At 46.6% G+C, this 26,220-nt stretch overlaps 1 protein-coding gene across 1 annotated transcript; it reads right to left on the bottom strand.

The window, feature by feature from the left end:
* Positions 1-2,367: 2,367 nt before the first annotated feature.
* On the bottom strand, positions 2,368-15,234 carry NCOA4 (nuclear receptor coactivator 4). Its single transcript, XM_086466686.1, has 10 exons — positions 15,195-15,234; positions 9,304-9,457; positions 8,708-8,848; positions 8,499-8,587; positions 7,890-7,998; positions 7,207-7,278; positions 6,393-6,539; positions 5,162-6,163; positions 4,724-4,813; positions 2,368-4,139 (listed from the first exon to the last, which is right to left on the bottom strand). Exons 2-10 carry the CDS (start codon positions 9,442-9,444, stop codon positions 4,134-4,136), a joined length of 1,797 nt encoding a protein of 598 aa, XP_086322812.1. The 5' UTR covers positions 9,445-9,457; positions 15,195-15,234; the 3' UTR covers positions 2,368-4,133.
* Positions 15,235-26,220: the final 10,986 nt, after the last annotated feature.

A 26,220-nucleotide genomic window follows, 5' to 3' on the forward strand; every position in this document is an offset into this window, starting at 1 on the left:
TTCTAGGGCCACTAAAAGCTTTGATTCATAACCTGTTTGTATATGGAGTGATCCATAGCTTGAGCTATGAAATACAGCCAGCACAGAGGCAGCAGTGAGGGAGGTGAATTTTAAGTATGGAACACAGAGAACGACTTCATGATGTTCTATGTCAAGACTTACAGTGTTCACAATTTAATGGCGAACAATCAAAGTTGCTGCTTAAAGCTGTGGCCAAAAGTATGCCTGAGTTCAGTAGGCATAAAAGGAAGTAAAATCAAGTTGCAAACAGGGTTTTGCAAGCAAGGTATAGTCCTCCCATGCAGCATTACATAAATGAGAGCATGGGAGACCTTGCCCATCTTGAAGAGCAGTGTTTTACCCTCTCGCAGTGGCAGTCACAGCATCTAGTTCTGCTGCCAAGACCTGAGACAGCTTTCCGTGCTGTGGTGGCAAGCGAGGGAGTCTGAGATGAGTATAATGAAAGCTTTTTGAATCGTGTAAAGCTTTTGTGTAGTCTTTGGAACTGGGAAAAACAATTTCACCATTCCCTGTCAGCAGGTGACTGCTGTTACAATTGGGGGCATTTCTTGAAAAATCACTAGTCATGTGGTAGGAATCTCCAGCTTCCTCAATGCAGCAGAAGCTGCCTCTGAAAACAGGAGGGAAATGTATATTAGGGCACAAAAAAAGATCCTGCATTCATAGCTTTCCTCTGACCTAACCTGGGACTGGAAAAGGGGGGGATCCTTTTTTATGCTTTAACAGAAGGCTGGCCCTGTGCTTAGTAAGTTCTAGATAGGAAATTGGTGTATTCTAAATGGAGCTTTGTATAATGCGTGTATTGCCCTGTGCTGTTGAATGCCAGGCACCGCAGTGGCACCAAAGGGTCTTGCAGCCTCATTCATACCGGTCTTGCATTCTCCCCGGGTGTCTCTTCCCCCGTGTGAGCCGCCCTCTCTCTGCCCCGTGAGTGCCGCCGCCAGCCTCGCACCACGGCAGGCTGGAGTCCGAGGAGCCGAGCGGAGCCCTGCCAGCAGCCCTGCTCCAGGCGGGTGCTCGCGCGGGAAGGACGCCCTGCTGCCGCTGGGCTGCCAAGGCCCTGCAGTGACGCCGGCTGCCCTCGGTCAGGGATTGCCCGAGGTCCCCCCGTGTGTCTAACGGAGGACATGGCCGTGTGCTTTCTTGACTCGCTAGTCGGTACCGCAGCCTGCCCTGCTGCGTGCGCAACGGCCTGTCCCCCTCTCCTCCGCTGGCTGGAGCAGGGGCACCTTCCCTTGCGGCCCCCGCGGCCCTCGGGGGCAGGGACGGAACAGCCTCCACCAGGCGCGCTCCGCTTGCGAGGAGTCTCCCACCTGACCCTAGTGTGAGGCTCCACCTTTCCCCAGTATGTGCATTGTGTGACCACAAAGCAGGTCGGTTATTTTGCACAGAAGCAAGGTGGGAGGATTCATTTGTTACAGAAACTCGGCTAAGGGAGAAGTGGGAGGTAACTGCTCCAGCTCCACAGGGAGGAGGGAAAGTAGAATTCAGCACTTCAGAGGACTCCGCTCCTCAGTACCATCCAATAATCTCAGACTGCTCACAGAAAGTCTCAAACGTTACCTAGAGATGCCAGGAACAGCCTTCTCTGCTCCAGCTACTCCATCTTCCTTGTTTTCTGAAATCCTGAAGTCTTTCTTTCCCTGTCTTCAAAAGCTGTACTCAGGATAGGTGTTCGCACGTGGCTGCTTCTAAGAAAGAAGCTCTAGTCCATTTAGAAAAACTGTGTGCATGCACAGGTACACGTGACATTCAAGGTATCATGGTTGAAAGGCTGCCAGGCCCACCTGCACGCTGTTTCCTGAGAACGTTCCATGAATGGTACAATGCAGCCTGGAGTTTAAAGGAATGGAAAATCCTTGAAGGAGGAACAAAACATGCAGGGAGCCTGATGTTCAAAAAGCAGGAGAGCAGAAAAGCCAGAGAGGAACTAACTTCCAAATTGCATGGCCAGACCAGAGATGTTCTACAGCCATGGGAGGACTGAAGGCCACCAAAATCCACAAAAATCCTCCTTAAGCATTCAGGAATGCTAAGAAACAAACACGTCGTTTTGTCCGAACCTGTATTTCCCACAGCAGCTGAGTAAAGGCCGTGTGTTTCAGAGATGCCAGCTGCATGTCCAGGGCTCGTGTGGCAGCGCAGTAACTGCCAGGCATCACCCACGCAGTATGTCCCTGGTGCCAGGGTTTCCTCCCTCTGCCAGCCTTGACGAAACAAAGAACTTCACCGTGAGAACCCACACCGGGGTGGAAGGGGAGCCACAATGGCATCCCAACCGAAGGTAACTGGGCAACGTGCCGCAGCGCTTTTTGTTAACTGTCCTAAAAGGAGACACACCACACCTTTAGTTGCAATTATCTTTTAATGGAAAAGACTAATCAATGTTTTACATAAATATCAATTAGTGATAACTCAGTTGAGTAAGGAAAGGAATACACACTCCCAGGTTTTCAAGGCTCATAAAGAACTGACAAAGTAGCACACAATGACAACTACAGGGAATTATAAGAGGTGGGCTGCACGTCAATCACCTTCATTAAGTTCAACTGCTAATCAAATCAGGCTATTATTGAAGTTAGTCAGAGTGCAACCTTCCCGTGCAGCAACAAGGACACATTCAAAGAGGAAAGCGAACTTCAAAACCACCTTTCTGCTTGCAGCAGAAGGCCCTGACTACGAAAGTACGAAAGCCTCAAGTGGTCCAACTGATGTTGAGCCCTGTCAGGGTCTGGTTTCAGATGTGCAGTGTATGTCCCCCCCTAGACTAAAAACTTACACTTAACCAAATGCACAGGGAATATGCTCACACTGCAAAGTGATACTCGGGTTGGATTTTGCTAATAATTTCTTTTCTACAGGGTCATGAAGAAATGAAATCACTTTTATTCCCAGGCAGGCTGCAGGGATGGGGAGAAGGAGAGGCCATTTTTTATAGTCACTAAGAGCAATTTGTCAAGTGAGTAGAAGCTGCAGCAGAAACTATGTAACTTCACAGTTTTTCCTGCAAGCTGACAGGCGTGACCCACGTTTCCATCTAACATCTCCGCACTCTTTCCTACAGGTATTGCTCATATTATGTCCGCAACTACAGGGATCAGTTACCTGACCCCACTTTCATATGCGTAACAACATAGAAATCCACAGATTAAATACCTGTAACATGGATCACTGGGAGCCATGCAGTTTGCCAAGTTAATGTTTCCCAGTTAAACAGCAAGGCCTCAATCTGATGAGAAGGTACCCAATTCCCCAATTATTACCTTGAAATATTATGTGGCTAAGATGCCTGCTTTCCAGTGGTTTAAGTCAATAAAAGTTCATTATGAATTACCTAGAACTAGCAGAAATGTACACATTTCATATTACAGCTTTTTCAGTGAAATTCAAATAGTTGTTAAATGCTGGGGACATGGCAGGATCTGATCTATTGATGCATGAAAATTAGGACCCTACCCTGTGCTCCAAAAAATTTGCAAGAAAAGTTTTAATTCAAAACTAAGTTGCCAATTCTCCTGTCACATGTCAGGTCCCATAAATTACATCTTTTTCAAAATCTGGACTACACATCCTCAGCCGGGAGACACCCTAGTACAAGATAAAATGAAACCTTTGAAGTTAGCAACTGCTCAATAAAAGAAATTACTTCTAAATACAGCCTAACTTATCTTGCGATCCCAGTAAGCTGGAACCCAACTCACAACACAGCTGTAGCAGCTGAAAGGAATGGCGACACTTCTAACTCACTGCTAAAGGTGGATGTTTCACAGCACCAGAGAGATTCTGCGTTATACTTGCACTGGCTTCAACCAGTGCAAGTGACAACCCACTAAAGAAGATTCACGTAGTCCCGTAACAGACAGGAATTTACTAACACCTCTATAGTATCAGATTGCTTATGTTCAGTGGGTTTACATTTCAGAATTAATCATAACAAAAAGGCATCTTCTGCACCATAACTCTGTTATATGAGTAATCTTTCTTTTTGTTACAATTTTAGAAGAAAAAACAGATGGCCAAACACAAAACACAAGAATTCAGCTGGCTGCAGTCACTTAGCGTGATGTGCGGTTGATCAGCAGGAAGGGGATGATTTCGATGCTTCCAGTTCTTCACATCTAAACAAATTTAAAATTGAGTTATTCTCATTGATAAACAGAAAGCCACACTTTTGAAAAAAACCCCACATGTATAAAACACCCTGGGGAAAAAAAAAAAAAAAACAACTAAAATAATTCCTAGAACTGATATCTTGCCTTTTAGGGTTTGAAGTATGCCTGCTACAAAGGACGACTTTAATGAATTTCAAAAACAACAATAAAGAGTTATCTCAGCAGAAAGGAAAAACATGACATCAGCTGTAAATACATTACTGAGATAAGAAAGAAGCTGCCTGGAAATTTAGACATTAATTGCACGTTCTAGTTACAATTACCAAGATTTTACCAAGTGTCAATCAGTTGAAGAGCGATTTACTCGAGAACGTAAGTAATTCCCCCCTGGCTTGTGATCAAACAAGGAGGAATAAAGAAAAAGTAGAATGGTCCAAGCTGGTAAAAATGCACGTGGGGAGGAAACCACAATGCTGTTAAACATCACATGTAGAGAACTCTGAATACGACAGTCAGCTGCCAGCATCTGCATTCTGTACCCCCAAGTTATGCTTAGGCTCAGCCGTTCTAATACATTCTGTGCATCCCACCTGTAGAGGGGTCTGATATAGCCATTTTTCTTCATCTCCATTGAGTTTCATACAGGCAAAAAGGTCACAAACGGTAGGAAGGCCAAAGTCCTGAAAGAGAAGTCACCTTAATTACTGATCTCCAAATATACATACATCATGATGTATCTTCAAATTCTGTCAAGTGTTCAAAAACAAAATAAAATGGACTTCTGAATCTTTGAGATTAATACTTTCTTCATTTAGTAAAACATATTAACTTGTTCCGTGTTTAAACGCTGGCCTCATCTAATTAAGTAATAATCACTGAAAACTCAGCTCAAAAAAGCTAAGAAACCTAAAAACTCTCAGGCAGTACTATCCAGAAGAGCTATGAATTTGGAAGAGAAGGCAGGCATTAAATTCAATAAAACAATAAACCTGGCTTAAGACCCAGCAGTAACAAAAACTTATGCTCACTTGTGCTTTCTTGTGTAGAAGCCATTTATCTTCCACGGGAGGTGGGTTTGCGTTTTCTAGGTTGCTTGAAGTCAACACCCAACTGTTTACATGCAAGGGGAGGTGGAATGGAGCCAAGAGGTCTAGGAAAGGACTCTTGAAACTAGTATCTGCTTTTTCCCTACTCGCCTTTTCTTCTGCGCTTTCTGCTTTGTGCTCAGACTTGGCTAGCCAGCTTGCCAGAGGCCTTTCGAGCAATACTTTGAAGGGTTCTGTGGTCTCTGCTGAATAATCCACTTTCTCCGCACTAACGGGTTCCCCTGTGAGCTGCTGTGCGGGGTTAAGCCAGGTATTGGCATCAGACTTATTCTTCTCGTGCTCAGGGTTTGGCACATCTTTCTGGCTGACTGGAACTCCATTTTTATCCTTCCGTTCTTTCTTCAGAAGCCATTTACAGAGAGCCTCTTTTCCACAATTTTCATCACACACGCATTCTGACAAGCTGGCACACAGCTCATTAGCTTTGCATACATCTTCCACTTTAAATGGGGCTGGGGGATGCTGGAGAAGCCAAGCATTCACAGCAGATATAGTGGGTGATTTCTTTCCATCAAGATGCTCATTCAAGCACTTCAGATTTCCCAGGTTCTCAATTTCCACACTTTTGATCTGGCTGCCGCGACAGCTGGTACATGTTTCAGCTTTGAGGAGCCAATCATTCAAATTAAATTCTTCCCCAAAAGGTTTGAATTCATACTTCCATTTCTCATCTGAAGCACTACTTCCATTCTCTGTGTCAGGAGCAAGCAGCCAGTCAGAAAGGTCCATCTCTTCTTGTCCGAGGGATTCCAATCCCTCCACCTTTTCAATAGTGGAAAAGGACGAGTTGAAAGTGGAGGCGGAGTCTGTGCGGCCAGGGGAGTCTGTCTTCCCAGCAACATCATGCTGTTGATTCTGCAGCAGCCAGTTTTCCAAATCTTTCAGATTTCCCCAGGCTTGCTCAAAATTGGAAGAGTTTAAATCCTAGTAAAGACACATTGAAATGCACCTATTAACACTAAAGGGCAACATTCAGTAACCATTTGCACAGTTACAGCTTGGAGCATTCTGATCATCAGTGCAAAAGTATGAGTTGAACATGAGGCAGAGTGAAGAGAAATACAGAAGGCTTAATTCCCACCATATTCCAGCTGCAATTGGGTACCGCGTTCTCCCCTTTATTAAAAGCTAGGTTAGTCCACAAAAGGCTTACCTGGCTGGGCTCCGACACATATTTTTGTGTAACCCGTTCTTCAAGATTGGTGCTGGAAACATACGGAGCCTGGCGAACGCCCACAGGTCTGCTTCCAAGCAACCAGTCAGCAAGTGAGGCGCTCACTGTCCCACACAATGTTTTCTGCTGAGAAAGGATGTTCTTGGTTATGAGAAAGTCTAACTGCTGAGGCAATCCATGGTGAACATCAAGACAGGCATTCAGCATGCATCAGTATTTCTGAACAAAAAGAAAAAGCAGTCCCTTCAAGAAAAAAAATCTTCAGTCGCCTGTATGACTTTATGCCACTGCACTGATAGACTGTTTTGTGATCCCAGAGTCTTCAGAGAGCAAATGACAAGGGAAGCGACAACTTCCACAACACACTGTTCCGATACATCTAACCCAGCCATAACACTCCTCCTGACCACAGTTCCCGCCACTAGTTCACTACCTTCCTTCACTGATGCTATTTCTGTGCAGAGCCCAACGTAAGATTTCCCATGAATTTCTGCATTAAAAGGAATCAGATAGTTCCAAGCCCTGGCTTGGCAACATCAAGGAACACTCAACTAAAAAATTCTGACTGATGGTCACACTCAAATTCACTTTCACACTATGTTCTTGCACGTCTATTCCTGGAGCAGCTGGAACATCACATCGCTAATGCTCACCACAGTGACTGTTACTGGCTACTCAAACACCTTAACAAGCACATAGAAGCCATTACTCAAGCCAGCCAGCAAAGCGTGCTCGAGTTCTCCTTTTCCCTCCAATACAATTAAACACTCACAGATACGAGTCTTATTCTTACCTGCTCACAGTTCATTAGGGCATAATTCTGCCCTGGGAACCAGGGAGAAGGACTCTCTCTCTCTGAGGTTTGCTGTAAGGAAAGAAAAGAAAAAGTTCATTTACATCTCAGTTTTGTCCAGTTTCTAGGAAGAATTCTACAATAAAGCAGAAGTAAAGCGCAATTACAACTGGTCAGTTCTTTGTGGTTAACAATTTTCTCAACATTTAAAAACAGAACGGAGAAAGATTTACTATAAAAATACTACCTTCGTTCCACTTTAAGAGAATTATCTCCAATAATACAGGAAATAATACTCTGCTTACGCAAGAATCCTAAAATATTTATATCACAGAAAGCCACCTATGATGTGTAAGTATTAATATCTAAAGAAAACAGCAACATTAATTTTCAGTTGCTGGAATAGAGTAAGAATACAATCATCAGTCTCTGTCAAAATATATTAAAATAACATGCACATAACTACATCTAAGCTCAGTCGAAATCAGAACTACATGCAATAGTCAATAAACCACCATGTATATATTATAGAGCTAAAACTGTACGACTCGTACAGGAGATCCATTCAAGCTGTAACTAAAAGTAGAAGTATCACTTGGAATATATCACACTACTGCCTCAAAAAAAGAGGTGGTTTTTTTTTTTTTCCAAGTATTCCAACCCAGGAAAGTCTGGGTGCTTACCATCGTCTTAATTGAACCAAATGAGGTAATAGCCTGGCGAAGGTAAGATGTGTCAGCCTCAAAATTCAGGATGGAAGACTCCTCTGGTTTAAGAGTAAGACTTCCCAGTCTGAAAGAGTAAGAGGATAGTTACAGAAAGAAAAAATAAAATAAAAATCACAGTCTTCTTCACCCGTCATGTTTCAGGAATCAGTCCATTATCTCATAAAAAGGCTTCCAAGCTGACTTGGCACTAATTAGGTAATAAAAAGAGTTTTAATATTTGCATAAAAATATGGAGATGCCTATCCACAAACCAAGAACAGAATAAAAAGCCAGCAAAACACAAGTTTCTCCTTCTTTCTTCAGTTGCCATCAACAACCAGCATTGGAAATAACCTGCACAAATGAGTACCTGCCCTGCTCGTTATTGTTTTTTCAATTTAAGATAAAAAGATGAGAGGAATCGTATCTCAGACTGCTTTAAAGATCTTATTGCTAGGAACCATGAAAAACATAGAAACAGCAAGTAAGATCTATTATTCGTTCTATTAGAACCAAAAATCAGATTAAATTCCTAAGTCTAAATAAATATCAACTGTGGTAACTTGCATCATAAAACATACTTACCTCTCCAGGCAAACTGAAATCTGGTTTGCTAGTTCGTTACTATAGGAGTGTTCCAGCTGATGGATAAGGCAATTGAATTGCCCCAAATACTGCATGGAAGACAAAACACATGTTACTGGTTTGGCTTCTAAGATTAAAATTGAGAAAATACTTGCAAGGACAAAGTTTACTTTAAAATGCCAGAGCAACAATTTACAACCAAATCTTACCCAATAGAGCTGCTGGGCTTGCTGCTGCAATGCCTCCTCTTTCAGCTGCTGAATGAGATCGACCTGCTCAAACAGCCACACTTCACGGCTGCGCAGGCATTCCAGGTGGCGGCTGATGTGGCTGTGAATCTTCGCCTTCACCTGCAAGGTAACGCGCGCCATTTCTAGAACATCTGTCAAACAGCACGAATGAACAGGTGAACAGCCGTGCTGATTCCAAGATAGTAGTTGTCACAGGTAAGTGGTATTTTTGTAGCAATTTATTTCTCAGAAACTAACCACAGTCACCCACGGCACCAAAGGACTCAAGTTAGTAAAAGTTCCAAGGCTACTTTTAAAGAAGTCTCAAAGAACAATGTTCAAAGAACGCTATTCTCATGTTTCAACCAATAGCTTTAGGAAATTCTGCATGCCTAAGCCAGTAGTACAGGAATACCTTTATCGAGAGCGTGACCAAATTACACAGCAAGATGTGTGCAAGTCTCTAGGAAAATTTCAGACCATCACCATAATAGAAAGTACTCTGGAGCAATAAAAACTGTCATTAAAGTCACATTAGTTACGAAAAACATTTTTTAAAAATAATTTAAAATTACCTCCCGCCAGTTCTCTTTAATTTGTTGCTCAGCTTTGACAATTCCAGATATAGCTGTTTCCAAGTCCTCCTTTGCTTGAAGGCACTTCGCCAGAGGCTCACTGCTGCAGGAATTTCTACTTCTATCTTGTGATGGACTCATTCTTGAAGTGTTCCTAAAACCGAAGAAAAAATAACTTCTTAATAGTTCCTTTTCCTCTTTAACGGAAGAGGAAGGGCATCATATGAAGAACCATCTGCTCCACTTCACTTTCACGGTGAACAAAAAACCCCTAAGACCCTACACCGATGCAAGACTTCTAAACATAGAAAAGCTTTCTCCGGGAGCGAGCATGGCCTCGCAAACTCCTCAGCCCACGGAATTTGCACAATCACAGGAAAACCAACAGATATTTGACAACAGCTTCAACCGCAGGAGCTTAGGCAATCCTCCCCTGCCATTCGCCATCCTCTGCCTTTTCTGTCTAGCCAGCAAACCCCAGCAGCTGAGGGCTGATTCGGGAAAGGTTCAGCAGCTCTGCCAGAGCTGGGGGAGAATGGCCCAGCAAGGGGCAGGAAGTGTTTCAGTCACCCTTTTTTCAGCTGCAAGCAAATGAACTGGCTTAGGAAATTCTCATACAGTTTGATCAACTGAAAACCCAAGTGCTAATACAGAGATCACTCCTTACTAAGCTGCAAAGGCCAAAACTTTTAGTAGCTGCCCAGTATTTTTGTCATGGTCATAGCTGTGGTAATATACTCAGCTTCATCATATCCTCAAGTACAAGGGGCTCAGATACAAAATTTCTACAGAAGTTAGACTGGTAAGGATTCTGCAAGTATCAGAAAAAAGCTAAATACGGATTTTTAGTGAAGTGGAAAGCATCAATCTAAGTGTTTTTCTAAACAGTGGGTATTTTACTACTAAAGAGTTTCAGTTCTCCTGTTAGCTTCATGGGATTCCTGAAGCACTAACTAAAGATTCGTAGCAAACATTCTATTTAAAACAAGTCTTCAGCGATGACAGCTATGGCAATTCCCAGCAGAATTAATTACAGCGTACACATGTGCCAGTCTAAATATTTCATAGATTTTACCACTCCTCTGGAGGGAACTGAAAAGAGTATTTTGAATATGACGAGACAACCACACAGCTTGTGGTCCTGAGCAGCTATTTAGTCTGCAATTTGCAAACCCTGTGACCATATAAACCACAAGCCAAAAATCCTTCTCCAGCCAAGACCCACCAGATACACATGAAGTTGTGAGAGCAGAAGGCTGGGAGTGGTCAGCAAGCAGAAGCTGACAGAAAAAGCAAGGCTCACTGTGAGGCAGCAGCAGAGGCTGCATCTCCCTTGTTTTCCTCCGCACCACGGGCTTCCCATCTCCCAGGTGCCCCCAGCCATGAGGCATGGAGCAGGCACAAAAGCCTCCCAAGCCCCTGCATGCAACTCAATCCCATCCTCACCACAGCATCTCATCTTCCAGGAAGCACAGATCACAACTGCAAGAAAAGTAAACCTGAATTTATTTTTTATGCTTATCGTAATTCTACACCAAGTTAGATAGGGTGCAGAATACACCATGCTCCATTCTGTGCTATGAATGCCAGCTTTGTCCTTCTATTTGCATACTCTAATTCGTTCACAGGTTCAATTCAGTAAGGTTTCATGATCACCTTGCTAGCGATGGTCCATAAAAGGTAAGCTTTCTCTTCACAACACCCCTTAGATTTTACCTTGTTTATCGACTCTCATGTGCAACCTACAGGAAAATTTAAATGGGAGCCCCAGCTCTCAGATGTCATCTAAAAGCATTAATGCAAAGGCAGAGACACACCCAGCCGAGAAGACAAGGATGTTAGCTACACTAAAAGCTGTCATATACTCAAAGTAAACAAACAAACAAAAACCTATTGCTTTTTATTATTTCACTCATCATACTCTTACTTACATAACAACTGAGTCAAAATCTGAAAGGATAAATGTAATTGCCATGTTTGCTCGCACAGCAGGTAATGCAGTCATAATAGTCTTGTGAAAATTATGTTAAGCTGTGTACCCACAAACACCAAGCTCAAAGCATGCTGCACTACCAGTTAGGTGTTTTCTGAATTCATGCCACTAGGGAACTGGGCTCTGGAACGTCTGACAAATCGCTACTCTTTTACACTTTGCATTAGCCACTTCATATTGGCACAGTCAAATGTTAAGAAACTTACACAATGCTTCTCTAATGATCTCTGAAAATACCTATTTGTTACTTCTCCGGTTTTTCATTTCATTGCAAGAGCCTCTCTCCAAAAGGTACACAGCAAGAAGGAGCATTGCTTTCCTCCAGCCAGCCAGCCCTTGTGAAACGGCTGTTCTTACACTTTGTCAAAAATCGGCCAACAAAACTAACGTCACAGCTGAGGACGAGGGTCAATCCAGCCACCTCTTGAATTTCGGCAAGCCTCTAGCAAAACCAGGAGGGGTTAACCCCCACCTCCTTGCTTCCCAGTCACCTCCAAACAACAGCAGGGGCCTCGGACACTTTCAGGCCCCACGCCCTGCAACACCCACGATCACACTCGTAGGCCAACGGAGCACCATGACTTCTGCGAGGGGATACACAGCTGCAACGCGAAGTCCCCGTTTTTGGCACCTCCCGTGCCCGCGAGCTGCTTCCACCCCCCCCGGCGCTATCCCACCGCCGTTTCCTCCGCCAGCCCGCCCGCACTCACTCTCCGAGCAGCTGCTGCTCAGCGCCGTACCCACCTCCGGCCTCCACCGCGCTCTACAGCACCCGAGCTCCGCCCCGCGCTCAACGCCCGCTCGCCGGGCCGGGGCGGGCCGGGGCAAGGGCCGCAGGCGGAGCGCGCAGGGACCGACCGACTACCCCGCTCCTGCTGCCGCCCGCGCCTTATCGCGGCGGCCAGCCCGCGCCCCGCCCCGCCCCGCCGCCACAGCGCCCGGCCGTGACCGCACGTCGGCAGCGGCCCGGGAGGGCCGGACCGGAGCGGGCCCGCCCGTGGGCGCTGGCTGGGCCACAGGCCCCGTTTCGCCGGGGGGCCGCCGGCCGAGGCACGGCCATTTCACCTCACCTGGCGAGGAGGCGGCGGCGGGGCCCGCGCGACGCCCCCCTCCCCCGTCCTCTGGTCTGAGGCACCAAGCCTCCTCGCGCCCCACGGGCAGCTGAAACCGCAAACCAGAACGTTTTGCAACGAACCCGCTACTTCTTGCGGCCTCACAAGCGTGGCAACGCGCCCTTCCCCTGTCACAAACGCAACGAAGCGCACCCCAGCCCCGAGGCACTCGGCCCGCGTCCCTCCGGCGGGCGCGGCGGGCCCGCACAGCAACCAAACTAAAGCCCCTGTCCCCGGCCACACCGACCCCGGCACCCAGCACTGCGCCCCTGAGTGCCAGAAATCCTTCTGGTAACAGACGGCCCAGGCGCAGCGCGAGCCCTGCCGGGCTGCAACGACGCTCACGCACGCCCTTCGTGGCCCATCTCCTCACGTACCCGAGGGAGGCACGTGGAATCGGTAAAAACCTTACAGCCTACAACCGAAAGACCTGTCCAAACAGGCAGGAAGAGAGCGCTACTGTGCCTCATCACCAAGTAACTACTAGTCTTTGCAGACAGGTTTTTGGCTGTTTCTGTTAACACCCAAAAGCCCCACCGGAGAGCTGCCACCGCAAGGGCACCACAGCCACACCACTACTTCTCCCAGCACTCCGCACCATCTTCACCCCCGAGGATATATACTTCCTATACTTGTCTTTTTTTGCTTTTATTTGTAGATCAGAAACTTCTGGACAAAAATATAGGTTTTTTTAATTTTAATTAAACACCACGTGGCTGGGGAGCAGAAGAGGGAACAAGCCTTCCTCGCCCACGCAACCTGCTCACAGGCCAGCAGAAAACCGGTTTCACCATCTTTTCATTTTCAGCACGCTGCCTGGAAAGTTCATTGTTTTCCATTTCAAACGGGTGTTGAATAACCTCAAAAGATGGCCGTGCCCTTCGCTGAGGAAAAGCTTCTGAAGGGAACAAAACCTCAGGTCGAACAGACTCTATTTATAGATGTGGAACGATGTCTTTTAGTTGGCAGGACAAGGCTGCTCCAAAGCTGCCTCTGACCTGACTTCATGTGGTTTCAAAACAGCTGGCTTGTTTGAACTGAAATCCCCCTTCATTTCCATTTTACCCCACCAAAAAAACAGTAGTTCTTAAGTAACTGTCCCAAATGAGGTACGTGGGAGTTGTGGTCAGGGAGTGAAGCGCTATAAGTACACGAGCCGAATCTCAGGAATTTCCACTTACATCCAAACATAACAAACATTTTACACAGTGCAGCATCGACATCACAAACCAGGACCTGTGTGGAGCTTCTGCTGGAGGGATTATTTTACTCCCAAAAGTATGTACCACCGTATTTTGTAAGTCACAAGCCACATGCAGAAAAAATTACCTCTAACACTTCTGAGTAAGAGAGAAAGTGAAATTAACCCCTTAAGGAACAGTATTTTTTAAAGTTTCAGGTAATATATTTTCTGAAATTCAGGTAGTTTTTACCTGCCTGCACCATACTGGATCTGTGCCACAGACCTGAACACACACAGCTGCTTTTTCAGCCTATTTTAGCCCTGGAAGAGCCCGGTCAGTGCTCAGCACATGCACTAGACTAGCTGGGTTCTGAAGAGTCGCAAGTCACCAGCTGAGACAAGGAGCCTGAGCATCATTTTATTCCATCAATTGTAAATGCATTTTTTAAGTACAGCAAGGCACATAGGTAAAGTCAGAAAATGTCTGAATACAAAGGCCTGAAATCACTATGCCATGATTACATACAATACCAAAGTAGACACCCCCGAGCGGAAAAGACACACTTATCTTAACACAGATTTTACATCACAACTATCTTTCACATTTTTGCATTTAAAACCCTTTGGAAAAGAACTGACAATCCCCTTGCTCTGATTGAAGCATGATGACCCCAAAAACAGCACCACCACGCTCCTGTATATCCATCAATCCAACGTTATGCACTTGCAGAGCTATGAACGGTACTTTTTACACGACTATCAGCTTCTTTCCCCTCCCGTGACTGAATACGTTAACTAAAACCCCAGCAGAAGACAATCTTGTTCCTCCGTCAGATCTTCCCTTTAATCCCAGCCACAAAAACCGAGTTTAAAGGTGAAGAATGCCTAACAAAATCCCTGAAATCTCTAGCTCAAACCACTTACCAATCACGTAACAACACAGGTTTTCCAACCTTTCAGCAAACGCGGTACATGACACCTCCTGACCGTTTCCAACCCAGGCTCTTCCTGCTCATGCAACCTCCGAAAAGCGCAGACTGTTCAATCACGGAGCGAGACGACTTCAGAAGCGCTCGCAGCTTCACCTCTCACGGGCACAAAGAGAAAGCGAGACCAGCAAAACCCCCCACGCCCTCGTGGTCGATCCGTGTCAGCTCTCCACCGCTGGAGTTTAATTTCCTGCCCGCTCCCGCCCGACCCACGCCGGGCCACCTCTCGGCTGCTTACCGCAAGGAGGGGTGCCGGGCCAGCCCGACTGCAGGGCCCGCCGCCGCCCCGCCCGTCCCCGCAGCGGCAGCCCAGCCGGGCCCGGCAGCGCCCCGCCGCTCTGCGCGGACACCCGGCCTCGCTGCGCTACGACAGGCGGGGGTGCGCCCACCGCCTCCGAAACGCCAGGGCCGCGCGCTCCTCACAGACCGGCCTGAGGCGGGCAGGCGGGCGGCCACGCCGGCGCTGCTGAGGGGACCCCCCCCCGAAATTAACGACACCACCGCCCCCCCGCCCGCGGCAAGGTGACGCGCGTCCGCCCCCACGACGCGCAACCGCGGGGGACCCAGGCCCGGGCCCCGGCCCTAGCCCTGCCACCCGGCGAGGCAGCGCTTACCGGCTCTGGCGCAGCGTTCCCCTCGGCCCAGCACCGCCGCTGCTGCCCGGCCACCCGCAACCGCTCTCGCGAGAGCGCCGCCTCCGCCCCGCCCCGCCCCGCCCGCCCCCTGGCGGCGCGGCGGAGCGGCTGCGGGCGGCCGGTAACGTCGCCGTGGCGATGGCGGGTGGGGGAGAGGTGTCGCGGAGCGGGGCGGGCTGCACGGACGACGGCAGAGGGGGGAGAACGCTGTCCACAAACCAGCCAAAACCCGTGAATCACAACAAACCCAGCACAGCACACCCGCGGTGGCTGTCGTCCGTGGTCGCTGAGAGGCCGGCTGCTGCATGCCTCGTGGCCTTGACGCCTCTGTCCCGGTCCCACGCCGACCTCAGGGCCCGCCGTGGCGGCGGCACGTGGCTTCCAGCCAGGGCAGAAAGGCGGCGGTGCTGGTGAAGACGCTGGGCTTGCCACCTGCCCGGCAGCCAGCCGGCCCAAAGCTGGCCACCTCGTGGGCTTCCCTGTGCCGGTGTGGGCCGCGGCAGGCCAGCGGCCCGCCTGAGTTACCCTGCCGGAGACCGGTGTCAGCGGCCCTTGCCCCACGTGAAGCCGGCGTCCCTGCCCCACCAGAGCCTCTCCCCCAGGATGAGGCCCTGCAGCCAGAGGATCTCTGGCATCCTCCCCCTGCCCTCCCCTCTCCCATTTTCTGTGTCGTGGTAGGAGAGCTGCTCGGCAGCAGGGGTACCTGGCAGGCGGCGGGTGGGCTGCCTGGCTCCCTCAGCCCTGCGCAGATCTTGGACCGTCGAACCGCACTGCCCCAGAACATCTCCAGGCGGCACGTGTCGAAGTCCACCATCGACAGCCTGGCCTGCTTCAGAACCTCAGACAACACCGGGTTGCCCTCCCCGCCTGCAACAAAACAACACAGAGGAGAAAGGTGAAGTACAGAATGTGTCAGGGGATGTGGCAAGCCATCACGCCCAGTGGAAATTTCCCAGTGTGCATTGCCTGGTTTGGGTTTACACAGTACTTTTTTTTGGTTTTGTCTTTCCCTAAGCATGAAGCATAGCAGAACACTTCCTAATACCTGCCATCACGGTTTTCAGCTAGGAAAAGTATCCAGTTACTGTTCTGGAGGTTAGCGAGGGCTGGCTGCACCGCTGCTGCGCATGCTTTTAGCCATTCAAGGCGAGTAGATCTCAACCTTTCCAAGACCACCCAGCCAGCACCGCCAAGAATGCATGCTTGTGAAGCACTGCCTTTTATAGGTGTTTGCACAGTACTTAAAACATACATTAACAGAGAAAAAGGGCTTCAAATGGAAACCTAAGTAGCTGTGCAGCTCTGGATATATGTGGTGGCTGTTTCCTACACACAGGAGCTCCTCTGGGCGCCGACCGAGGAGCCATTCTTTGGAACAGGACCTTACTCGTGGTTAGGGCTCATGGCTGTAGCCAGAGTACAGGTGATCCAACACTGATATAAAAGAAAGTAGAAGTCAACCACCTAATCCCAGATGTGCTGTTACTCTAGGAACCTGCGTTTCAGGTATTCGGCTTCCTCGAGTAAACACGTAGGAGGCACAGGATGCGTTATATAATTGTTCTCTGTATATTTGGATTTAAGAGAAAAAATAATACCAACCCTGCCTGACCTTGAAAACCAGCAGCAGTACTCACACACCTGTTGCGTCCCCCCATCCAGTTACCCAGCAGGACTGTCCCGGGTAAAGAGAGCAGCCTCTCGCGGGCAGGCAGGCATAGCGGACAAAGCGGTTTGCTGTTATGTCTTCCATAGGCTTGACCAAGGCAATAGCGTAATCCAGATGGTTTGAGTGGTTTTTGTGGAACCGCTCATGCTGGTAGATTTGCTTCATGCAGTACACTCTCTGTGTGGGTTCGTTGTGGCTAAGGTTATACTTTCCTAGGAGGATCCGCCAGTGGGATACATCTTCCATCTTGCCCCTAAAGGAATTTCAGTCTAAGGATCCATATGCATAATTTTAATGGGCATTTTCCTTCCATCACTGATGGCAATACATACCGCTCCTCCCTCTGCCATACCCTCAGCCACACCAGATGTGCCTTTTTACTCAAACCTACATAGCGGATCAAAAAATGAAATTTAAAATGGCATTAGCCTAAGCAAAGGACAAATTGGTAGTCTGCGAAAATAAGGGCAAAAGGTTGGGTAGAAATGCAAATTTATGGAGAAATAGACAAGAAGATCCCCTCACATTCAAACTGTAGCAAAGATGGAGACTTATGTACCGCGTTGTTCCTCAGTGCTGGATAAAACTGTGTCAGTATTGACAGTATTGACTCCAACCAGAGTACGAAGAGAAGCATTTTGGATGCATGAAAGGGATCTACATACACATCAGTAATAGTTAATGAGGATAGACACATGCAGCTGTTCCCTGGGAAGCATGCGGCACCACATAATGCACCCCTGTACCCCAAATTCAGTACTATTTCTTGCCGAATGGGAATCATGCATGTGGTTCTGCAGCACAAAGCCCCACCTTCCTGACAAGCCTCCACTTGGCTTTGCCTTGATTCGGCAAAAGTGCTTAACCCTTGTTGTACACTCAAAGATGTTCTTCCTTGCTCGGCTGCAGTGTGAGAATAAAGGGGAGGGCAGGATTCATCCCTCCGTACCCCCTTGAACCAGGAGCCCTGGTACAGAAGTGGAAGCTTTTCCTGCAGTTCTTAGGTATTGGCCTGCCAAACTGTACCACTCTGCACCACCCAAAACACAAAGAACTTGAGGAATGTTCCCTGCTGCAATGATTTTATAGCAAATTTTATGGGATTTATGCACATGTTCTTAAAGAATGTTTCTGGTTCCTGTTTAGACCATTCCTCTTTCAGTAACTGCAATAATTTAGTTGAAGAGAATCAGTTGTGTTAATTTCTACGTTTAACACCCCATAATGTAATTTCCTGGTTCTGCAACTCTACCACACAGTTAAGCAGCGCATTGCTGCCTGTTAAAAGGGACGTAAAGAAGCGCAGCACGCTGACAGCAGTGCAGCAAGCACAGCACAGCTGGAGGTGAAGCCAGATGCCAAGGCAGGCTAACAAGCTGACAGCAGCTCCTCTCAGAGACAGCAACGGTCCCAAAGCAGAGTATGAAATTATAGAAGAGACATCATTGTAGGCGCCAGGGAAATTTGTGCAGCTCCCGGAGGGAATCGCCAGTTGCTTCAAGCTCTGCCGCTGGAAGCCTGGGTGCATGGCCCTCCCGCCCACATATCCTCTCTTGACGTCTGTCCTTGGTCCACTTCCAGGTAGGCCGTGACCTGGCACTTGGTTCCACGCTGTGTGCCAGATCTGTCCCCAGCCTTCCCCCAGAGCTCGTCCTGCCCCTGGCCGGAGGCCGACCTTGCAGCCACCAGCCCGCCCAAGGAGCCGACAGGACAGCAGTCAGTTGTGCTTAAGTCCAGGGCTTTACTTCTCTGCAGGGGATTTCCAAAGCTCTCTGCGTTGTATTTACTCGCCTGGAATCTTTGCTTTTTGTGTTGAGCTACCTGAATGCCAGAGATAAACCAAATATTTTGAACTCCCACAAACTGGTTTCATGTACAGACTGTAAACTGGTGATTTAATAACCTTTTCCTGCATGCCACACTTGGCCTTTTTTCTTCCTCTAGTTTAAGGATTTCTCATTTCTGCAAACATTTTAAAATTACTGTCTATCCATCTGTCCATATGTAGCCTATCCCACCTCACATGGAAGGGAAGTACAGGCTGCACCTAACTCCACACACATCTTTCATTTAAAGAGGTTCCAAGAAAGGTTTTCTGTAGCTTCTCCAGGAAGTCTAACCAAAGGCAGAACTTACTTCTGGAAGCAATGGGCTGCAGTGAGAACCCAGCGTTTGTCAGTAAGGATCCTGCCACAGACGTGAACAAAACTATTGCTTGTCATGGTCCAAACCTATCAATGCAAAAAGTAACAACAAGTTTTAACCAAGAAGTGTCATCCCTGAGTAGAGGGACAGAGAAAAGGAACAGATTCACTTGTGATAACAAATGATTTCTCTTGTGCAATATGGGTTACTAGCAATTGTAGAGGGAAATACCTTTATTTATGTATTGCTTCGTCATGTATGCAATGAAGGCATTAGGACTCCATCCCCTGTGCACAGACGTGTCAGTAAGCACGTATGCAAACATACAGATGTTTGTCAACACGGCATTGTTTGTGTGACAGATGCCCAGGCAAATAGCTTTTCCTAAGGGTCCCATTCTCTAAAACAAAACTATAGGTATGACCATTTTAATCCTCACCCATTTTTCTCTGCCTTTTTTTGTTGTTGTTGTTATTAGTTTTTCCCTAGTGAAACCCTCCAAAGCTTCAGCTGGTAGATGCATCTCAAACAGCAACCACTTCATGTACACACATCCTTTTGCAGAAAGAGGAGATACTTATTGGCCAGAAATTAAATGTCTTCCCACCTATCAAGGGAAAGGCACACTTGGTTCAGGTATGGTGGATAGGTACTGCAGTACTGCAACATGCTTTACAAAGGAGAGGAATATCCATGTGTGTGTTGTGGGTTACAATAGGCTTGACCACATCTTCAGCAACAGCAGGAATTGCCTGATAGCTATGCAAAAATGTGCCAATACGAAGTGTTATTTGTCAGTAAATGTGTTACTGACTTCATCAGCAACCTCTTCCAAGACAGTGATACGTCACTGAAAAATCATCGTAAAGGCTGTGCATACCTGTAATAAGACTTGCCAGGGCCAGGAGTGTGGCTCTGCTTCAGTGCCTGAGACAATTCTCCCTGCAGTGCTTGGCTGAAAATACACTCTGCCACAGTTTGCTGGCCAGTCTACAATACACAGAGAAACACATTCAACAAGCAAAGTCACATCCCAACAGTAGCTCATTGACCCTAGGCTCAGTGGCTCCTACAATGTGAAATATTGAGGAAGGAGATCAACGTTAAACATGAATTCTTACGTTCCACATACACCACAGTCATTTTTTGAATAACTGCCTAGCACGCTTGGGATGTTAAAAATGCTGTAAATGTAAGAAATTGGAATGTCAATGGAGAAGTTTCCGATGCAAGTGCAGAGCTCACTGTTACAATTTCAGTGACCTATAGCTCCCCAAAGAGCCAAGTTTTGTGGTTAAAACCCTCATGGCTCTCAGCTGGCAAGTGACTGACTTTTGGGACAGGGCAGTCGCTTTGCGTTTGCCTGCTTGGAGGATGGCTCAGATGCAGGCTAATGGAGAGCAGTTACTGTTCAGTAACTGGGCATGGAACTAGGTTTAAACTGGCTTCAAGATATTATCTCTGAAAAACTATTTATTCCCATGGACTCACTTTGCATTTTAATTAGAAAACAAACAAACAAAAAGCACTTAATCCTGCACAATGTATTTCTCTAGATCATTCATTACCTCCTGCTTGTTACGTCAGGGTTGAGGAAATGAGCTTAAACTAGGTGAGGTTATTATTAATCATCTTTGGCAAAGGACAGTCGGCTTCTGTGATGCTAGATAGGTGGGAAGGTGATACAGGGAAGAGCTGGTGTCTGGCAGCCAATATATCCCCAATGGAGAGAAGTACTTTATTTTGTATAAAGGCATATAATAGCCAGGTATTCCATTTTTCTATGGGGAAATAACAACAAAATTAAATAAGAACCTAATGAGTCAAAAATGTGTGGGGAAGGTGCAGACCTGGTGACCCAAGTGGGGTGCTGGCCGTGCCACAAACACCTGTATTCAAACACGAGGGAAGAGCCTCCAGGGAGGCAAAAGCAGAGGAGATGCATGTCCCCACTTTTCCGCAGCCTCAGGCAAGGTCTCGGCATCAGTGCTCAGGCACAGCACCAAAGGGCTCACACTGGGAGGGATGGAGGCATGTAAACAGCATATAATTTTGAACATTTTTAACCTAAAACCATTTTTACGAAGGTTCAGCCTACTTCAGAAAACTTGTTCTATCACAAACGTAGATTCAGCCTGTAGTGAAACATCTGTGTGATTTTGGTCACTAAACATTGTGAACTTCACACCCCCTGCCCCATATATATACACACACATATATTCCAGTCAAAATTAGAGAGGAAAATACTTTCAGTGCAGGCTTAAAATGCAAGGGCTGTTTTATCTGACAGCTATGCTATGTTATGGCTCTAGGGACTGCTCTCATTTAAGTGAAGTGAGTTGTTGAACAACAGCCATCACACAATCAAAACAGGTCTCTTCTGCTTTCTCAGAAACACTCGTCTCATCTTTTTCCAAGATCCTTTTTAAGAAAGCAGCTACAGCAGCATGGCACTAAATTAACCCCTAATTCTACTGTTAGAGTGAGGTTGATGCTGAAAAAAGCCTGACGTTTAGCAAACACAGACCACTATGAAAACAAGGAAGAAATTACAACATAACCATCACACCATGAATTCAAATTAATGCACAAGTTTTCCTAAAATTGGATTTTCTGAGGCAATGGCATTTGTAGGGTTTTCCAGACAGTATGAACATGAGACAGCATTTAACTTACCTCCATGCAGGAATTTCTGCTCAGTCCCAATCTGGGGTGAAGCAGTCTGCACTACAGCGAGCGCCAGAGGCAGGGTAAGCAAATTACCTACAACCATTGCAAAAAGCAGCCAGAGGAGATGAAAGGGCTGATTTTTATGCACGTGTCATTACTGAGGGTGTTGTGTCTGTGGCAGGGGAAGGACCAGAAATGCCAGCTCCCGCTGCTGCTGTCAGGGCAGTCCAGTGCAGGTCAGATCACAGCACCCAAACCTGGCTATTTCCGTGTGCTTCGTGCACTGCGAAGAGCTGCCCGTCAGCAGTTGTGTGCTGGAAAGCACAAACAAAAGGGTGTTTTGTCAAGGCTCGCTGCGCAGCGAGCTGTGACCCCATCTCTGCTTTACAGTAAAAACTATAGGAGGTGAGCAAGGACCAGAAAATGGAGGGGGAGGAGAGTGGGTCTGTACTGCCAGGCTGTGCACCAGCCGCTGAGCGCCAGGTGGAGCTCAGAGATGTAATCCTGGCCAGCAGGAGTGCACGAAAGCTCTTGACCCAGATTTGTTATGTTACACCGTCTTTAACACTGTGGGGACAAAAATCTCTCCTTCGTTACACTGCTGAGCCACCTGCGACACCGTTGTTGCTGGAGTTGTATTTTCTGCCCACAGGCGAGCAGGAGGTGGCTGGAACGGGATGGAGATCTGCAGTGTCATTTCCTCGCTTGTGTTTCCCCCCTTTGTTTTCTAAGCTGCCTTCACATGTCATCTGAGTGGCATAGCCCATAGTATATTGAAAGGCTGGTAATAAGATAAATGACATCTGTTTAGGTCACATATTTTATAGGATTAATGCTTGTAAAGGCTTAAAAGCTACAGCTTAGTACTCTGCTATGTGAACACATTGGCCGTTGTACATGTGACGACTGTCAGCTCAAGACCCAGCACTTCTACAACTTGAGAAATACAGAAGCCAGACATCGAAGTGACCATGGGAAAGGTTATGCACCATTCCCTTCACTGATGCAGACAGGCAGTAAAAGCCACAAGCGACTGACCGTGTGCTTAGTCTTGTGAAGGAGCTCCTGGAGGAAGAAATGACTCCACAGCACGGGTTTTTCCTGGGTCAGGTGTTCTGCCCCACAGAAAATGGATACACTCATTCCAGCTTGTAGAGGTGAAAAGAAGAGAGCACACCCATTTTTATACTGGGCAGAATTTTTGGCTGCAATTTCCTTTTTCTGCGAGAAAAGGCACAAAATTCTCACTAATCCTCACATCACCCTCACATCAATGCTTACCTGTCTCTTCCCCTTTATAAACCACATGGCTCTGTAGAGCTACCCCCTGTAGAAGAGCAGGGGAGTGGGATGCCCCCGACTGTAACATCAGCAGAAAGGACCACGGCTCCCTCCCTCAGCAGGCACATAGTACTGGCAGACGTGAGCAGCCCAGGGCTCTACGCCCAGGCTCACAGGCATTAGTCTCCTTATTCGCAGAGGGTCGGCTGGATCTTGTGACCTGTGTAAATAACAAGGCTTTGGAAAGAAGCTCAATAGGCATGTTGTGTTCTTCATTTCAGGTCCATAGTTCTGAATGGAGGGAAAAGAAATAAAACTTAGAAATCAAAGCTCGCTTCGTTCTTAGAGCCCTAAAGTCCCCTGAAAGGGAAAGACACAAGTGACTGACGCAGCAAGTCCCACCAAGTTATTTAACTGGTACTGTGGGAATTGGTTAGAATTTTTTATTTCCAATTTATAAACCCACATGCTGACTCTTTCTCTCTTGCCAATTAACAGTATTACTTAGCACTAATAGACTGCTTTCATTTTCAAGGGGCTTAAGAAGACAAATTAATCACCTCAACATGTCTGAAAGGAACAGATGGTAATGAAGTATTAACACTGCAATATCACAGTTGGAAAAGCTCCTGAGAGAGGGGGCTACAGCAGTGTCTGTTGGGCACCTGGCCCCACTCCCTGCTTGGAGTCAGGGTTCCTGGGTCTCCTCTCCACTCTGAGATTATGCTTTATCCCAACCTCACCACACGTTACTAAGCAAAGCTACATGGTTTTTCTTATTCCATCTTTAACAGGGAGTAACATCCTTCCAGAAGGCCTCTCACCTCAGCACGTCTCCAGACAGGTCGTTACTGCTTTGGATTTAAAAGACTAAATGTCTATCCAATAATGCAATTAGTCCAGCTTGCCAGTATTTCTTACTGGCTATAAGCAGAGAAGTGATCAGGAAGAAACACATTCCCCTGTCCGTACAGTGGAGATGCTTTTTTTACCTGGTTACAGTTATCTTTGGTTACAGTTGGTTACAGAACAACTGATTGCATTTTCCTCACCACTCCTGACTTGGAGGACCACAGGCATGGGCCAGTGTCACTCTGTGGGGCCTTTTGGCTCAGCTGTACAACACACGATTTCTTAAGCTACACCTGGAAGGAAGATAAGCTTACTCTGGAGCAGGGCTTCCTACAGCAAAACTTGCGTATGAAGGGTGAGGTCTGTGGCCATCCTCAGCAGAACCAGCTCAGGATCCAGGCTGTAGCAGCTGAAAGGTCTCTTCCAGCAGCATGAGGCCAGAGGCAAGTGGTCTGCGAACACCACAGACTGAATGGGGGGTGAGAGAGGAAGAGAGAGCCCACAGCACCCCTGTCACGGGGCTGCCAGCTTCACAAAGCCCCTCAGCTGCACACCCCCAGCCCTGCTGCTGTCTCCTCATTGCCTTGGGGGCAGCAGGAATCGCTGGGAAGTTTTGTTATGGGGGCACCCCTGTTACTGGCCCAGAGTGCATGTGGTTAGGTGGCCCTCCCGCATGAACCCCAGCCATTAAGCAACCTGTCACAAACACAACTCTAGAAAGCCATTTCTCAGAACAAATTGATGTTTTCAGCAGAAGACCAATAAATACAAATTAAAAAATAATTACACTCTGATTTCACCCTGGCTTGACAAGCATCTGTGTTCAGCATTGACTCAATTATAAATCTAGTGCAAGTTTTTGTTCTACTTTATTTATATTTAAAAGTAGAACCTATGGATTTGGATTTTCCTAAGTTAGAAAACATTAAAAAACAGAGATAGAGTTCTCAGATTTACAAGACTAACACTTGAACAGAGCACTAATATGAAGAACATGTAATATACAACCTGACTGCATTTAAATTTAAAAACAAAAAATTGAGCCCAAATACAAAGTGATTCAAAATTCCTTTTTTTTTTTTTTTTGAGAAGCATCCATCATATAAGTGAAACAACTTATTTTTTATCCATGTAGCTAATATTCAGATGAGTATTTGTTTGTCTGTTTGTTTCCCAGATCTCAATTAATATACCTTGTATTTTAACCCTTCCCAAAAGCATAGGAAAACCTCAAACACGAACACTATTTTGTTACCAACAGTGACTCCAATTAGTATCCTGAAAACTCACAATGCCTGTAATGAGTGAGCATCTGTTTTTCTTGATTAGCAAATCGTTGGTGTCCTTTCCCCTTTTCTCATCCAGGAATGGTAATCAGTGTTTAGTACTGTAACAGCAAATCCGTACCAATGCATAAACCACAGGTAATTCACACCAGGGCTATATGAAACCTAAGAGTTGTTCCAACTTTTATAGTATACAACAGCCAAAGCACTCAAGGGACTTTGCCATATTGTTCCAATAACTTCTGCAAACTATCTCTTTCTGACCAGTTTGATACGAGTCTTATCATCTTCTTAGAGTTGGGGGCTTTATTTTGGAGGGGTGCTTAGGATGGCCGGAGTGGGAAGCAGACTCAACGTTATTCCACATGTCAAATAACTTAAAAGTATGGATTATGATGGCCATAGGAGCAAGGTACACTTGCTGTTTTAAAGCTTCAGTCTCACTGTTCAAATCTTTAATTCTCCCACACAGCCAAGGACAAGATAACAGACAACACAAGGTTTTAGACCGTTAGAGTGCTTAAAATTCTCAAAGTGTAGTATTTGAAGAAAGGAAGAAATCAATGTTTGGTACTGCTTATGATACTCCAGACCATAAAATAAGCCTGTATAGAAACTGCTTAGCTAAACACTAAATAACAGCGGAAGTGACTTTTTTTTTAGTTACTTATTACTTCTTTGCTTCTAGTAAAGCTTTAGTAAAAGGAACTTTAACATCTAGGGTCATTATCAAAACAGATGCTTACAGCTATAGGGGCCTCCGAGTAAGGCATCATATTCCAGTGGCCTCAGACCTGGTTTGTATAAAACTCATTTTAAGTTCAGACTTTACTGAGGCCAAAGTCCCAGGGCCTGAATGAAGCCTCCTGAACTCAAAGAGAGTTTCACAGGAGCCAGCTCTGTTTAATTTCACTTTGTCCAGGAATGCAAATTTGATCTTGAACAACTCTATGTTATTAAATTAATGCATCACAGCACACTCCAGCTAGCAGGTCCTGTATTTAAGGATTTTCTAGGTGAAATTTTAAAGCTGTCCTAAGCACCAGGGGCTCCTGCTCATATGCAAACGTCAGGTGAACATTATGTAGATGGCCTGCTGACT

Source organism: Leptosomus discolor, chromosome 6 (genome assembly GCF_034619465.1).
Source record: "Leptosomus discolor isolate bLepDis1 chromosome 6, bLepDis1.hap2, whole genome shotgun sequence".
NCBI lineage: Eukaryota > Metazoa > Chordata > Aves > Leptosomiformes > Leptosomidae > Leptosomus > Leptosomus discolor.